Source organism: Notolabrus celidotus, chromosome 1 (genome assembly GCF_009762535.1).
Source record: "Notolabrus celidotus isolate fNotCel1 chromosome 1, fNotCel1.pri, whole genome shotgun sequence".
Lineage (NCBI taxonomy): Eukaryota > Metazoa > Chordata > Actinopteri > Labriformes > Labridae > Notolabrus > Notolabrus celidotus.
The window spans coordinates 17,315,954-17,332,637 of NC_048272.1; the positions used below are offsets into that span (position 1 = coordinate 17,315,954).

The 16,684-nt window shown below is 40.2% G+C and overlaps 1 protein-coding gene across 1 annotated transcript in view; it reads left to right on the forward strand.

The window, feature by feature from the left end:
- The window catches only part of LOC117816707 (neuron navigator 1-like), a 73,615-nt gene that overhangs the window by 15,580 nt on the left and 41,351 nt on the right, over positions 1 to 16,684 (forward strand). Inside the window, 2 exon segments of the mRNA XM_034689081.1 lie at positions 5,658 to 5,760; positions 9,366 to 9,719. Coding sequence (XP_034544972.1) covers positions 5,658 to 5,760; positions 9,366 to 9,719 — 457 coding nt within the window.

Genomic DNA, 16,684 nt, shown 5'->3' on the forward strand with positions numbered 1-16,684 from the left:
CAAAAACAATGCCAAATAGGTTGTTTTCCTCCTAAATTGTATTTTCTACAGCAACAAAATGCATCTGACTGACGGGATTGAATACGGGCACACGTTTGACACGCAGAATGTCAACGATCAGGCTCATTAAAATATTCTCCGCGGACATAATCTTATAAACTGAAGGCTCATAATACTAACAGAAAAGTACTTCAGACTCACAGTGTCCAGTTTTCTGTCTACTCGTTCTTATTGAGAAAAATAATCATGTGTATTTAATCAGGTGTCAGCCGGGAGCGCAACCGGGTCATAATCAGTCCCGCTGGAGAAAAGCCCAGACGGATCTGATGTTGCTGGTCTGTAAACGTAGCGTACCAGAATTTCCAACCGGTCTTTTGCCTTCGTATCCAAAGGTGGAAATATCCTGTTTAAAGTTGTCAACCTTCCTGTCCGTGTTGTTGTTGGCAGCAGTTTTGTATTGATCCTCTTTTAAAAAGCGCACAGGGAGACCTGACGCACAGCCGCAGCCGCCAGCTGAGCGTCTCCGCTGTGCGCAACACCTTTAACAGCTGATTCACATCGTAACATGCTTTAAACTTAAAACACCTCCCTGATAGATGAGTGTAATATGAGACCACATGATGTTTGTTCCACGTGACGGAAAATTGATAACAAAAATGTGTGTTTCGAGTAATTTCTTAACAATCAATTAATCGATAATCGATTAATTGTGGTCATCCCTAGTTGAGGATATCAAAGTATTTCAGCTATGGCCATTCAGATGGATCATTTCCCAAAGAAATTAAAGATAAAGAGGGACAATGAGACACAGAGATTATTATTTTTAATTTCCCTTTTCCTCTTTTCATGACAAGCTAAACTAAAACGAACCAATGACATACATATCTTTTTTTCTGGTGGCATTTTGTTAGTATTTAAGCCGTTATTTGCATATTGCGCTGCCTATTTTTCTCCCTATTAAGGCTTATTTTGGGGTAAGAGGTGAGGAGCTTTGATTCTAAGTGAGCTAATATGTCGATGAGTCATTTTAACATGGTATGCTTAAATTCATATTCACAAATGAAGCTTCAGTGATGGGATGAAATGACCAGCCAAACCTTCAAATGTTTGAATTCTTTGGTTTCTAGAGAAAAGCTGAAGCGTTGGTTTTGCTCAGAAAACGGCGTCAGCGCCATATTTTTAACACAGATTATTTCAACCACTAAGTGATAGCTGTGATCTTTGAGTTATCTGTGTGGCACTCAAAAAAAGTGAAACCCTCTAAAAACTCCCGTCATCACTGTGAGTGTGTTTCTTCAGAGTGGAGTACTCTGGTTATTCTCCCCTCATGGTGCCACCTGCCATTATTAGAAACTTGGAAAAGCTGCAGGTCTATTTGAGGCAGGAGATAAGCATCATCTGATTTTGTGCCATGTGGTAACCCCCTGGTTTTTCCTCCAACTGCCTCAGGCTCCCTGGGAAATTTGATCCCATGAAACAGGATGTGATATGAAAAAGATGACTGTTGGGCGAAATTTAAATCAGTCCCTCCAGGCAGTTGCGATTTCGCGATCGCAACTATCAACGCAAATTCAACCAATCAGCACGATTTTTTCGCGGTCCTGCAATTTTTTCCAATCAGCGCAACTTTCCCGCAAATTTGACCAATTACCTCAATCTCAGCCCCTGCACGTCATCGGTTTTGTCATCAATTTGACTTCCTTGGAACATAAACGTAAGTCCTCACTTGATCGGCACTTTTCAACAACAAAACACGCACAGAGAACGGGTGAAAAGAGAGGACAGCAGGCAGGACAAGTGACCATGACAACGTTATTATTTATAGATTGAGGGGCTCAGTGTTAGCTTGGTAACCTACCTGCAGCAGGTGTGCTTTATGAACCAGCTCTCCTCACCTCCATGCATCTCTCATCTTCGTTGATGATTTTTACCCCCGTTGTGCGTTAGTGACAAAGACACAACCGGGGGACGTCTGTTTACTATTTGATATTTTGACGTTGTTGCCGTGGTTGCCGTAAAAAGCTCTGCATCTACAGCTTGATTTAATCCAGTTTGGTGATACATCAGACACATTCAGTAAGTTTTGATCAACTCCTTGTCATCAAAGATGCAGATTAATTTCAGAGTGCCGTGAAGTGACTGTGCATCAGTCGCTGCGAGGTGCATTCAGGGACCATCGTAAATGTGCAATACAGTCCTTTCATGTGAATCAAGAGAATCAAAATACAGTCAGTGGCCACATCAAGAATGCTTTCTAAAAACAACTGTAATTTAGCATATTTACTTGCCCCTGAGATGTTATTGGGGGAAAAAAGCAAAAAAAAATAATCGCAACTTTCACCGCAATTTTTTCAAAAAGCTGTCGCAAATTCAGGCTTTTTGGGCCACAACAATCACAAAAAAATCCCGCGAAATCCTGGAGGGACTGTTAAATGGGGGTCATGGTCTTGGAGAAATGAATTGACTCAACAAGTCGGACCTTATATTGTAAATGTAGCGTATTTATCAGGTTAATAACTCAACTCTGCCATGCCGAAGTTTCCTGGACTGGTTCAGTATACAGGGCACTCCCTGTGTTGCATCATTCATGGGGCTTTCCTGATTCACATCTGCTTCAGTATTCTGTCCGAGTTTTCCTGCTCAGTATTTCAGAGATCACTGCAATGCAGGGTGCCAGAGGACTGTCAGTCAGAGTGCATAATGCATACAGTATGATATCCTTAAAACAGATGGGATTGACATGTGTGCTCTACATCCGGCGTTGTGTATGTGGCTACATACCCTATATAACCAGGACTCCAGTCCGAAGGAAATGAGCAGAATCACTGAATTTGAAGTCTCATGGTGTTTGTGATGTGATATGATCCTCCAGATTTAATCCATGACCCACTTTTACTTTATTATGTACTTCCAAAATACACCAGGGAAACAATTGCTGGAGATAATTTTAGAAGGTCAAACAACCTAAACTGATAGTTTCTTTGGACTCACTGGAAGCTTCATAATGTTTCATTGTGCTGTTCAAAGCTTTTGGACAAATTGTGTTTGATACTTTAGCAACATTGTTCTGGAAATGATCAATAAAACCAAGTAAACTGAACTGAAGATATGGATTAAATTGAATTGAATTGATTCTCTTAGGAGAGTCTTCTTCCAGAGACTGTATGTATAAAGTAACTTTATGTAAGGGACTAAGAATGGAAGGAAATCTAATAAAACCCAAATTCCAGTCGTTATTTTTTCTACTAATATATTAAGGATGATAATGTAAGCCATAAAAGTTAAACTACTGAGCTTATTGGACACATCTTTAATACTTTAATTTTCATTTGTTTCCTACGTAGGTATCCAGAAAACAAATAGGGATCTTTGCTAAATTATAATTATTATCATAACCTTTATTTAAACTCGAAAATTCACTGGGGTCACCCTTATTTACAGTGACGTCAAGTGACACACAAGCCAAACACAATTACACAACAAAATACAAAATGCCAAGTACAAAACAGAGGTAGTTGCACAAATGCAAAAGTGATAAAAAATTGAGAAAATCCCATAAAACACATAATAACACAAGACATTCACTTAAAACAGTCGCAGAATGATAAACTGGTTTGTGAACATGGTTTTGAATTGTATATAACTTTCACCATCAGTGGCTACCATCTTTAATTTGAATAGTTCTAATTATCTAATTTGCCTTGAATCTGAAGTGAGTCAGTCTGTAAATAAGCTAATTATAACAGAGCTAAGACAAGTTTCCTTTAGCTTTATGTGTCAGGGATAATGTAAACTGAGAAGGTGGTTATGCAAATTAGAATCCAAACAGGGTCAATAAGAGGGTGTTCTCTCACCATGAAAGGATTCTAATTCGCATAACCACCCGCTCACTATACGTCATTACCCTGCTACCAACTTAAGACATAAACAAGTTAACGCAATTTTTTGTTTTAAGTTGATTAATCATACAGCTTTTTATAACAAGTCCCTAACACTTCCATTTCAATATATTCTTATAAGCCTCCATGTGGGACAAATTCACATTAAGCTGCTCATTCCCATTGAAGGAAGAGTTAGACAAGGTGAACAGGAGGAATAATTATGCTGATATATCTGTCCTCATTCAGCTCCCCTTATTCTTGTAGCTTTGCAGGTGAAACATAAATGAGGCAAATGTCACAACTCTTAACATTGGTGCTATTATTACTACCAATTATGGTTTTTAAGTTACTTTGTAGAGATCAGCAGTTTAGAGATTTTCTGCTGCTTTTGTCTGGGTTGCAGGACAGGATGGTGCTCCACTTTCCACATCAGAGATGTTTGGGGCCCAGTAGCTCCTTGGGCTGCTTTTATATCTTTGCCTGGTGACTGTCATTGTTTCCAGACTCTCAAGACTGGATTGAGATGGAAATTAACTTTTGATGCCACAGTATCTACCAATTCAGAATGCCTAAAGAACGGTTTTGCCACAGTGTCAACAGGCAGAGATGAAATGTGCCGGAACTCTTACTTTGCGGATTGATTTGGTATGATATGTGTGATCTGGTAGTCCCTGGTGTTGCTTTTGCTGTTGAGAATTAATCACTGTTGTCATGACGTTTTGACCAATCAGAATCAAGTTTGTAACACAGCTTGGTCATAAATCATATTAACTAAATATCACACTTTATTTCATCTTTATAGACATTTTATGTGTTAACTAAAATACTGTTTTTAGTAATAATCATAATCCTGGTTGACATTTGTGTAGATTTTGTGTATTTTATCTGTTTATGTGATGCTTGAAATATATAGAAATGTGAGGGTGTGATATTAATGCTTATGCCTCCATACACTCAGCTTTAGTACTTCAATCACCCTGTATGAAACCAGCACATTACTTGACGTGCTCCCCCGACATCCCTCCTCTCCTCCAGCTCTGAATGTTAATTTCTTCCTCCCCTCAGAGGGTTTCTACTTTCACACTGCAGCGAAGAACCCCATCACCTTTTATTTTTGAAACAGGGTGGTTTCTCTCATTCATTACAGCTAACAAAACAACGCGATTAACAGTTCTGTGATATTGATTTGACATGGTCATGACCCACTGACGCCACACTCAAACAATGCACAAGAAGCTGACCTGCAGTGAAATTCTTCAGCTCAGTGTGAGCCTTACAACTTTAGCTGATTGACTCTCAGAGAAAGAAAGCTTAAAAACACACAATAAAGGAAAAAACAAACAGAGGCTCTGGAATGAAAACACAGAAGGAGATGCTGGTGTGGTATGGGAGTCAGAACCCATCCCCCTGGTGGGCAGTCTGAGTTACAAGCAAGCTTTCAGTATTTCATTTTCAGGATGTACCATGTCAGAGCACATGAGGGGGTGCAGAGGGGTTACCATGGTGAGGGAGCCCATGGAGTGAAATTTGTCCGCCTAATGATGTGAACATACGTTGGCTCTGTGCCTGCAAGGACGACACCTGTCACAACAGTTTAGGCACAAAAAAATGCAAGCAGGACCACACGTATGTGGAGGCAAAAATGTGTCTGTGTGCACGCATGACTTCTCTTAAAACACAAAGACATGGCGGTATAAAACAGCAGCTTGTATTCGCGTTTTATTTTGACACTCTAAATGTTTTATAACCTGTTTGTTCTGCATGGCTGCCCCACAGACCCTGAGTCCCAAAGGAAACGGACCGTGCAGAATGTCCTTGACCTCCGCCAGAATTTGGAGGATACAATGTCGAGCCTGCGGGGCTCCCAGCTCAGCCATAGGTGAGTACATTATATCTACATTCAATATTTTATCCTCTCACACAATGGTTTCCCTTACACAGCTGGATAACATCACATTCAAACTGAGCTCAGGGTATGTTTTGTTCATAAAAGCTTGGCAGAATTTTGACTGCTTTAAACTGAAACACATTGACATGCAGAGGATAGCTTGTTGGATGGATGCAATACACAATTATGTGTAAACTGTTGTGCTGTGGATGCTTGGAGAGTGGCCACCTGTTTAACATCTGGCTTCTATCCTTCTTAAATAGCCCTTCTCTCTTTCATGGTCATGACATCACTCTAGGAGTCGCTCTGTTTGACTCTTGTTGGCCTAAGTCCAAGACATAAATTCATTGTAACAACCAGAACATAATAAGACACTGATGGAGGGCAGGTATTTACTTTATTTGGACATTAAGAGGTTGGATGTAACATCCTGTGTAAAATGCTGACATCATTTTAAGGCTGTATTAATGAGTACTTTTTGACACGGTCCATTTTGTGTGTAATTTTACAGGGTTACTCACGGTTCAGGTTATTGTAATATCATTCTGCAGCTCTTTAAGCTCTCTGTAATGATTCTTACTCCCCTATATCAATATTGAGGATGAGTCACCCTGAAGAACAACCATATGCTATCTAATTAGCATGAAGTGTCTCATAGGGTTACTTATTGGCAGGTGAGAACGTTTTCCAAGCTAGAGATAATAGCTATAGTGGTACTAAGCTAGTACAAAAGGGAACTTTGGCTTAATTTAATGTCGGCCATAGGTGTGTCTTTGAATAAAAACAAAAATAAATCAAACTTTTCATGCTCTATGTGTAAAGGCACAATTTCTTCTGTCATGATAACTCCATGAATCATTAGCTGTAGCTTAAATTTGAAGAAAAAATAGTGAAAATGTTGCATCCGAGCCAAAACAATGGAAACGTGCAGATCAAACAGAGTTGTAGTCCTGAATTAAAAGTAGCATCTCATTTATCTAGAAGCTATAGATCCTCACTTGCTCAGTTCAGATCTGGTAATCTTCTTTTTCATTGAAGTTGGTGGATTCAAAAATACTCCACAGGAGAACAGACTTTGTGAGTTTTGTGATTCGGATGAAGTGAAACCTGGTCTGCATTTTTTCTTCAATGTACAAACCATGATGACCTCAGCCCCAGTTTATACTGATATCACTGGAACAAATGGGCGTTATCAGTGGTCATTAGACCCTTAGATATGGGCTAGTAGGGTTCGACTGATGACCTACTGATGACCACTGATATCGCCCACACACTCTATCCAGTGGTAACAACTGAAGCGCTTGAAGAGAGTCATTGTTTCATGAAATCTGAGTCAAGACCCTGAAGGATGGTGGTGGCCTGATCGGCAAGAATCTAGATCGGGTGTTAAAGGTTGATTAGTTTAAACTTATTCTCAAAAGTCTGAAAAAGAAGAGGAGAAAGTTGGTTAAATTAGCGTTTATTATGTTCTTTCCATATTTTGTTCAATGACAATGAATACTGTAATAAGTGACCGTATAGATTAGTGGTGTTGTGTAAGCCCATGCATTCTTGGCATATTACTGTGTACACTACCAGTCAACAGTTTAGACACACCTTCTCATTCAATGGTTTTTATTTATTTTAACTATTTTCAACATTGCACATTAATACTGAAGACATCAAACTGTGAAATGATATGGTTTTGCCATAATATGGATTACAACAGCAGTCAAATAGGGCTATCCATTATGTACTAACCCTATCTCTGAACAACACAATTGATGGTCTCAAACACATTAAGAAGGCAAGTCATTCTGCAAATGAACTCTTGACAAGGCTCATGTTAATTAGAAACCATTCCAGGAGACCACTTCATGAAGCAGACTGAGAGAAGACCAAGAGTGTGCAAAGCTGTCATGAAGGAAAAAGGGGGCTACTTTACAGAATCTAAAATATAAAACATATTCTGGTTTGCTTAAAACTTTTTTGTTAATTAAATAATTCCATATGTGTTCTTTTATAGTTTGGATGTATTTTATATTAATCTACAGTGTTTCAAAAATTAAAATAAATACAAACCCTTGAATGAGAGGGTGTTTCCAAACTTTTGACTTCTAAACTTCTATATCTCTGTCTGCTGAAGAAGCCACTCATACTTTATCCAACAACTATGTTAACCTCTACGTATCTCTACGTTTTTCAAGCTTTTTTTGCCACCTAGTGATCAGAAATAAACCAAGCTAGCTTTAAAGGTTTCAGTTTTACTAAACCATTGATGCCTGTTAAATGTAAATTCAGTGCCTACTTGAGGAGTTTCCTCAACATGGATGTGATATGTTTGAGGACAGGCTTATATTTGTGTGTCTGCTATTGCGTATATCAGTCACAACAGCTTGATATGACAGAAACCTATAATTAAATTTAAATAAAGGAAATCCAATGAGTCTTGATATCAGTAGCTGTAAGACCTCCTCAGCCTCTGTGAGACAACACAATAAATACAGGAACTAGAAAGTTGGGGTAGCAGTGACATACAGCCAAGGATTGTGGTCGGAAATTGAACCAGAGACTGTTACAGTACGGACGAGAGCCTCTGATAAGGTCGTGCTAACTAGCACCCCCACCCTGCACTCTTTAAAGGTTTTTATTAACTCAGGTCCGTGATGGATTGTTATGTAAAGCTTTCTAAGTGACTCTAAGCCATTTCAACCTAAGTTATACAATAAATAAGGTGTACGAATAACTGATCTCTCTTTATATTTGTGTATGTGTCATCCCCAACGATCTCTGCCTTCCATTATTCATTCATTCGTTATCTCTCCTGAGAAATCTTGCAGATTGACACAGGTCAGACCTCTCTATTGGATGTCTGGGATGACATCTTGTAACATTCAGCTGCAGCAGTTATCTTATAGATATTTGATGAATTTTGTCAATCATTCCTAAACTCCCTGACAGAAGTAAAAGTTCTCAGTCTGTGAGTTTCTGGACTGGCACCAGAACCAGCCTCCAAACTGTTTAATAATCCATCAACGAAGGATAAAAATACTCCCATGGTCGTAGCTTTTGCAATATTTATTTGAGCGCGTTGGTTCTTGGAGTTATGTAATTGACAGACACAAGGAGCTGCTCAAAGCCATCTGGAGGACGTTTCTAACCCTGACCCACTTACAGGAGTGAAAAGAGAAACTTATATATACTGATATATTACAGGCTCAGAATAAGAGAGAGAGCTGCGCTTTATTGACAGAATTCCTTGAAAAGGAAGTCTTTGTTGAATGTGGATGTGTTGCACACAGAGACAGAGACAGACACCGCGTGCTAAGTTAATAAAGATAAATCAGGTCAATCTTATCTTTGTCCACATTTCTAGCTTTTCTCCCTGAAGACAATACGACACAAAAAAATCTGTATCTGGGTCAACATCAACTCAATGACACCGTGGGTCTCTCTGAAGGCCTCCTGACAGAGACAGAAGGATGACTGAAAGTCTGCTGGAGTCTCCTCCCTGTGCACTGTTGTTGTTTTTGTGCGTCTCTCTGGACAAGATGTTCACTTAATACCTCAAGAAACTTCATGCACCACTCACTGACTCTTCCCTCATGTGTCTCCAGCTGTATGGACAGCAGCAACGTGGGCTACGACAGTGACGAAACCAACGCTCGCAGCATATCCAGCCTGTCCAACCGCTCCTCCCCTCTCTCCTGGCGTCACGGACAGTCGAGCCCTCGTCTCCAAGCGGGCGACGCTCCGTCCTCTACGGGAGGAGGATATCAGGGGAGCAAGAGCGCCTCCCAGTACACGGCCCACACCATGCCGGCTCGCTGCTCCAGCCGGCTCAACAGCACGTCTCGCATCGAGCTCATCGAAGGGCTGGACGACACCGAGCTCAAGTCTGGTTACCTGAGCGACAGCGACCTGCTAGGAAAGAGCCTGCCGGATGATGACGACGACAACCTGGCGAATGGGTAAGAACATCGGGACGAAGTGCCTTAAAGCATAAACCCATCAGTCAAGAACATTGACTGTATGTAAAGATGGACAGCTCGTCAATAATGAAGCCAATATGTCCTCCTGTGACCTGCTTTGGCATCTTGCACATTTGGAACCAGAGTGTGTGCAGACGGGATCAGCTGGAGGAGCTAGGTGTAGATGTAGTTCCTCTTCCTGCTAACCATAACACACGACAAATTAAAGTTACTCTGTGCAGTCAGAGTTGATATTTATGTACATTTAAGGAGGAGACTTATGGTCAGGGAAATTTCCGTGACTCACATTTTAAGCTCCAGATGTTTTGGCTTCACTTTTGGGGAGCTTTCATTCGGTCCATCTTGTCATGTGGTATTTCTCAGAGCTGATGGCTGTATGCAAGTTTGTCTTTTAACTTGGAAAATGTCCAGTCATTAAGCTAATAAGCCTCTGTACTTGCTCGACACTGATGCATCCCAACACTTAGAGTACAAAGATGTTTTTATTTCTGCATTCAGCTGGGGTGCAAAACAACTCCATGATGGAAACTTTTTGTGCCGACATCATGGATTTCTGCTCCCTGAGCTGGAATCTGCTGGTTTGGACCTGACAGGCTTATCTAAACGCTTTCATCAGCAGTTTGTGCAGGTACACGACTTTCTCTAGCTCTTCAAGGGTTTCTCACAGCTCCTCTGACACCATCAGACACCGCTGACTGTGAGAAAATGCTTTCAGGAGTTTCTTAGGGGAGAATCAAAGAGCTCTTCAGGTGTCCTCTTGTTACACAGTAAGCTTTCTGCGACCACCAACTGGTGTAAACTTCACAGATTCTCTGACCTGTGAGGTGATCAACAGGTACAGAGCGGATCATAACTCAGATCTCATGTGTGACAATTCCTTCTTTTGTTGCTTCCTAATGTTTGGCTTCTTCTTCTTCTACATCTCCTACGGCATATTTTTCTTTGTCTGCCTCCTATTTTTGATTCTTCTTTTGTTCTTCCTCTTGTGAATCTCAGTCTGCTCTCTTAATGTCTTGCTTCTGAGTTGTCTTCTTGCTCTTCTTTTTCTTTTTCTTGTTGTGCTTCTTCTCCTCCTTGTGCATGTTAAGTCCTATTGATCTACTTTGCTCTCTCGATCATCTTCATGTCCTTTTTCATCTTCTGCTTGTACTTCCTCTACTTCATCTTCCTCTTATTCCTTTTTCTTATGCTCATCGTCTACTCCTTCCTCTTTTGCTGTAGCTTCTTCTCATGCTTCTTGGTTTCCTTTGTCTCCTTCAGTCCTTTGCTTCATATTTTCTTCCTCTCTTTTTGCATTTCCTACTCATTCTTCTTTCTTTTCTACCGCTGCCTTTTTTTTAACTTCGGCTTTTTCTCGCAGTATGTTATTTTTTTAGCCCTCCACTTACTCCCATCCTTTTCCTACATCCTGACCTTTTCTTTCACCTTCCTCCTCTCACATCCTTTGCGTGTCTTTACCTAATTCCTTCTCCCGAGTCTTCAGCTGACACTGAGAGTCAGAGAGAGGGAGCAAAGGAATCCAGGACAGTTCTCTAGTGTGGTTTAGCAGCTTTATCGCCGCTGCACATGCAGTGGGAATTAAGCTCAGCCTCTGGAGCGTTCAGCAGGCCCTGCTTGCCAGGTCACGTTCTTACTAGAGTGCAGCAAGGAGAGGAGAGGAGATGGGACACATTTTGGACAAGTAAAAATTGGAGCAAGAAGGGAAGATTGTCAAATGGAAGTAGGTTAATTCTTCTTCAACTACTGTACAACTTGGAGTGTGGGTGAAAGGGGTAATGGCATGAGTTGCTTGACACTTAGAGAAAAAGAAGGAGTGTATTGTGGCAGAAATCTGAAAATGAAATAATTAGACAACAACGGTTTATTTTTGTGAGCTTTATTTAGGCTTTCAGTGAGCTTTGCAAAGCAGTCAGCCGGCAGAGTGATCTAACCATCAGGAAAGAGTGAAGATTTAGCATGGTATTTAACATCTTCACAGAGTACAAGATGACCTCATCATTAAACAACTCAGCTGTGAAACAAACCAGAGAGCTTTTCCCAACCTCTCGCTTCCTGGTCACCTTCCTGACCTCTCACTCCCAAGCCTCATCCTCAGCTATGTGAACAGATACAATATACAAATCACAGACGGTCTGTATGTCTGTAAATTACTAAGTTCTAGTCAGCACAGGAATAACAAACTATCATGTCTGTATTTTTAGTGTTAAATACAAATGGTCAACTAGCTCCGTGTGCAAAGGCATTCTGTTTGGAGGGAGGTGAACAAGATCAAACAGAAAAAAAACCTCTGATAAGGTTGGGATTAAACAGGGATTATGTCATATTCCTCAGTAACATCCACTCAAAATCCATTTAAATCTGCCCTGTGTGTTGTCCTCTCCCTCGCTGCATCAGTGATTCAAATTCACATGTGAGAGGTGAGCGCGGGGCTCGCCTCTGCTTTGCACCACAGGCACTGAAAATGCTAATCGTTTTACATAACCGTGCTTTAAAAATGCCTCATCATGCTCGGTGTTAGGCCAATAGTGTCAACCGTTCCGAAAGGTCTTCACAAGGTGAGAGTACGAGAATATGTCCCTGCAGGAGATTAGCATTCACACCGAGAGGAACTTTTTATTGATACTTTATTAATCCTTCACAGAAACTACACCGTCAGAGAAGCTGTAATCACAGTTGAGAAATTATATCTGACACTGAACATTAAATAATAAGGCATACACAAACCAGACATAAACATACTGAAATAGACTTAAAGCAGACTTAAACTTACAAATGAGACACTAAGAGATGTCTAAGAAATGCAATATACTGCACATCCAGAGTGCAAAAGTGACTATTATCTTGTTTATCAAAATAAAAAAACTATATATTAAATACAGTAAACAAATATATGTATAAATATAAGCATATAAGACTGTTTCCTATTACTTTCACTAATGTACATTGTTAATTATTAAACAGTCTTGTGGCTGCTAAGAGAAAATACCTCCTATAGCATTCAGCCCTGCACCTCAATGGAGTTGTGGCAGTACATAAATACCTACAGGCATATATCCTGACGTAGAGAGTATCTGAAGGCTTCTCTGGCTGCAACATTTCACTGAAATATGGAAATGCTTGGTGCTATTTTCTGCAGGACTTTGAGTAGGTTGCAAGCTATATTTAGCTTTCAGAAACCAGTTTGACGTGTATGCCTCTGCGGAATTATTATATTGCAGCAATCACCTTTAAGTAAAGAATAATGTATAGTGAGCAGGTGGTATGCAAACTAGAATCCATCCAGGGTGAGAGAAGACCCCCCATGTAAAGCTTACTGTACATTATCGCACTAATTACCTGGCTATCAACTAAAGATGTAAAGAAATTGACACAACATATTGATTTACTGAATATTTTATTGGTTTGAAAATGACAAACACAGTCTAGTAATAAGAGGTGTGATAAGACCACACAGGTTACTTTTGAGTGTTGATACGATCCATTCATTGCCTGTGTGATCTCAAAGGGTGACTCATGGTGCAGATGTCATAGAGGTAAGATAATCTGATTCTGCAGCTCTATAAGGGACAATATTCAACACACCTAAAGGATAGTATGTGTGTTTGAATCTTCACACACTTATTTTCCAATGTGGATTAGAGGGACATAAAGGATAGGCTCCCTCGGCTGCCAGAATGCACATAGATAATGGAAATGGAAACTGGTTGGTTGGTGTTATTCTCTGTCTGACGTTGAGCAGGCTGGACGCTGCATTTGGAGATAAAACGCTGATGAAACCAGTTTGTATGCTGTACTGGTCTGTGTCTGCATATTTTTCGGTGGAAAGTATCCTTGAATTTTCTGCAGTAGTACAGGAATGCAGCTGTTCCCCACATCAAGACCTAATCCAGACTCATAATTAAACCAGCATCCTTTGGTTCAGATAGATAACAAGCTAATCCAGCACACACATGCTCCAGTTTTCTTCTTACACTTCCCTCTTGCAATTTCTGGGCTTCATTTGCATTTCTACTGTACATCCCCTGTCACACTCTCACAGTTCAGCTCATGGAGAGCCATTTACCACCAGCCCTTGAAAATAGATCAGGCTCCTCCTGCGTTACCATGGAAACGGACTGGTAATCGACTGTATGAGGAGGTGCAATATCTGTTCTCCTTCACTAAAGCCCCAGTTCTGCGTTTCATACATTCACTGATCTGAAATTAGCCTCAGTAGTTTGACCTATATCTGAACAGTAGTGTGAGACTCATCAATGTGCTGTTTAATTCTCCATGTGGTCATTTTTAATGTATTAAAGAAATGCACAACCCTTGTAACATTATAGAAAATATACTTGTATGCATTTATTAGGACAGACTGATTGTTTTAAGCAACCACACAACAATGCAATTCTGTTGCCTTTCACTAAAGTGCCAGCTCATTCATCCATTGATCTGAAATGAATCTTAATAGCATGACCTATATCTAAATGGGTAACTGAGACTTCTTGTAGATCAATAATATAATCCTTGTTTATGATATAAGAGGAATGTATAATCCACCTTGAACGTGATTTATGTCTGAATATTAGCGCGGAAAGCTATTTTTATCATCTGCAGCACATTGCACAGAGTCTAATGGATATTGATTATCGCGCAGCGGACACCATTGGCTATCCAAGGCTAAATGTGTACACCCTGACAGTAATCATTGCGACTGTGTGTCTGCCTCATCAATAATCTGATACCACATAGCCTACAGTACATCCTAAATCTCCTTGAGTGCTCCATCTTTCTATCACAGCAGGAAAGCCACTTCTCTACAGTAGCACCCATCTTAATGAGAATCTGGTTTGTCCCAGTTTAAGGAGAGTAGAGAAGAAGCCAGTGGTATTATTAATTAATATGCTAAATGTTTGTCTCTGGGAAGAATGAGCAGTTTGGGTTTTAATAGTCGTTCTCTTTGTAAGTATCAATGCATGCTAGAGTTGAACTGTATCTAGAATTTGATACATGACCACAAAACTAGGACTGAGAGGCTGCAGCACTGAGTTTGGACAGCTGTGGGTGGTTTTACTCCAATTTGATGGATCGAAAATGTTTTCTGTCTTCTGGTGATCGTGTTCCCTTTCACTTCATTGTGAATTATGGAGTCCCTCAGGGCGCCATTCTGGGACCAATTATAATCTATAATTTTATGCAACAAATTGGCTACATTATACCAAGACATAACATTTAACTTCTCTGCTATGCTGATCACACTCAGATATATTTCCAAATAAAACCCTGAGCCTCTCAACTTTCACTGATTGTCTTATAGGTAGTAAAAGACTCCTTTTAGCAAATGTTCTCCAGTCTTCTTGCTTGTTTGTATTCACCACTCTGTTGAAGAACGTCTTCATGCACAGTGCGTGGTGTCCTGTTGTGCTTCACCAAAAAGTTATCAGAGGCACAACCGCCTACTACTGGTCAGGCAAGCACACTGCAGCATTTTCAGTAGTTTTTACGTTGTCATATATAAAGGAACGACTTTTCCATTTTTAATAGGGCCGTTCTAATGTAAACAAGGCCTTAAAGCAAACACACCAAGCACACGTTAGCGATCCGTGTGCGAGCCCACAATGTTAACAAGCATCGGGACAAGCAGAAAATCCTGTTTTAAAATTTGTCTAGCTAAATCACTTGAGCGTTTGCTAGATTTCTGTGATGACAGAAGCATCGCATGCATGTTTTCATTTAGTCATGCGACATACAGATCCAGACTTCATGCACGGTGGTCAGTTCTCTGGGTATTTGAGTGAGGGGCTGCATGGAAGTGATGTCAGATAGATGTTAATTGTAATTTAATCATGGAGAACTTAAGCATGACAGCATATATCAGGTCATATGACTGTCATTGCATGTCCTACAATGTGACTAATATGCATGCACACATCGCAGTAATTAAACAATATATCCTTCAGCCCTACTTTCTTGCACAAACTTGCCTCTCTGACAGACAAGAACACGAAAAATTCACAAAGAACATTTATTAGTGTCGAAAAGTGGCACCAAATCCTCAAACTGCTCTTAACTCAGCTTTTGGAATATAAATAACAGCTGAGATTGCTAACATGACGCACTGTGTATTATAAAGCTTCACACCCAATCATGCCCTCAGTAGAGGCTCTGTCTCTTTGTATTGTTAGATGTTATTTATCCAACAAGTGTTTTTCTTTTTGGTTTAATTGATTACACATCCTTCAGTGTGTGTCTCTGTGTTTCGTGTCCCAGGAGACGGTTTCTCATTTATACTCATTCACATTCGACCACGACCAGAATCATAACTGCTTCCTGTGGTTAAAGTTTTCACACCATACTGGCAGACGCTCACCATCACTCACATGGTTTCCTGCTGGTGTAAGGCATATTTTAAGGACTGCTCTTAGAGTAGAGCAGTAATCACTTTATATTGCTGTTGTCTGGTGAGTTTTTCCATATCTGGTAACTAAATTATGACTGCAGTTTAGGGTTTGCTGTCACTTTTGTGGTATCCAGCTAATTATGGTTAATGTTTTGCAGCCACTCAGCTGTATTATATGAAAGCACAGGTTGGCTTTTCGTGTCTAATACAGATGGAAATAAGTTTGTTTTTTTCCATAGTGCCATTGAGTGGATGGATGAAAGCAGGCCTAATGTTTATAACAGAACATATTATTTTCACAGGAGGCCAGTCTGCCTGGACATTATCATCGTCTCTGACATATTAATGTAGTATCAGGGCAGATCATCAGTTTCAAAACCTTCAATTGGAAGATGTCAGCAAAACAAGGGAAATGTGTTTAAGCATTGGTTTGGCTTCAAATGTCTACTTGCTTGAAGAGTGAAGCAGAGAAAGTCTTTAGCTGCAATGAAGAGCAATTAAGGACTTTTGGTGTTTACAAGGAAGCTCAAGTGTCATCTCGCTTTAGGGCTAACTCATGTTC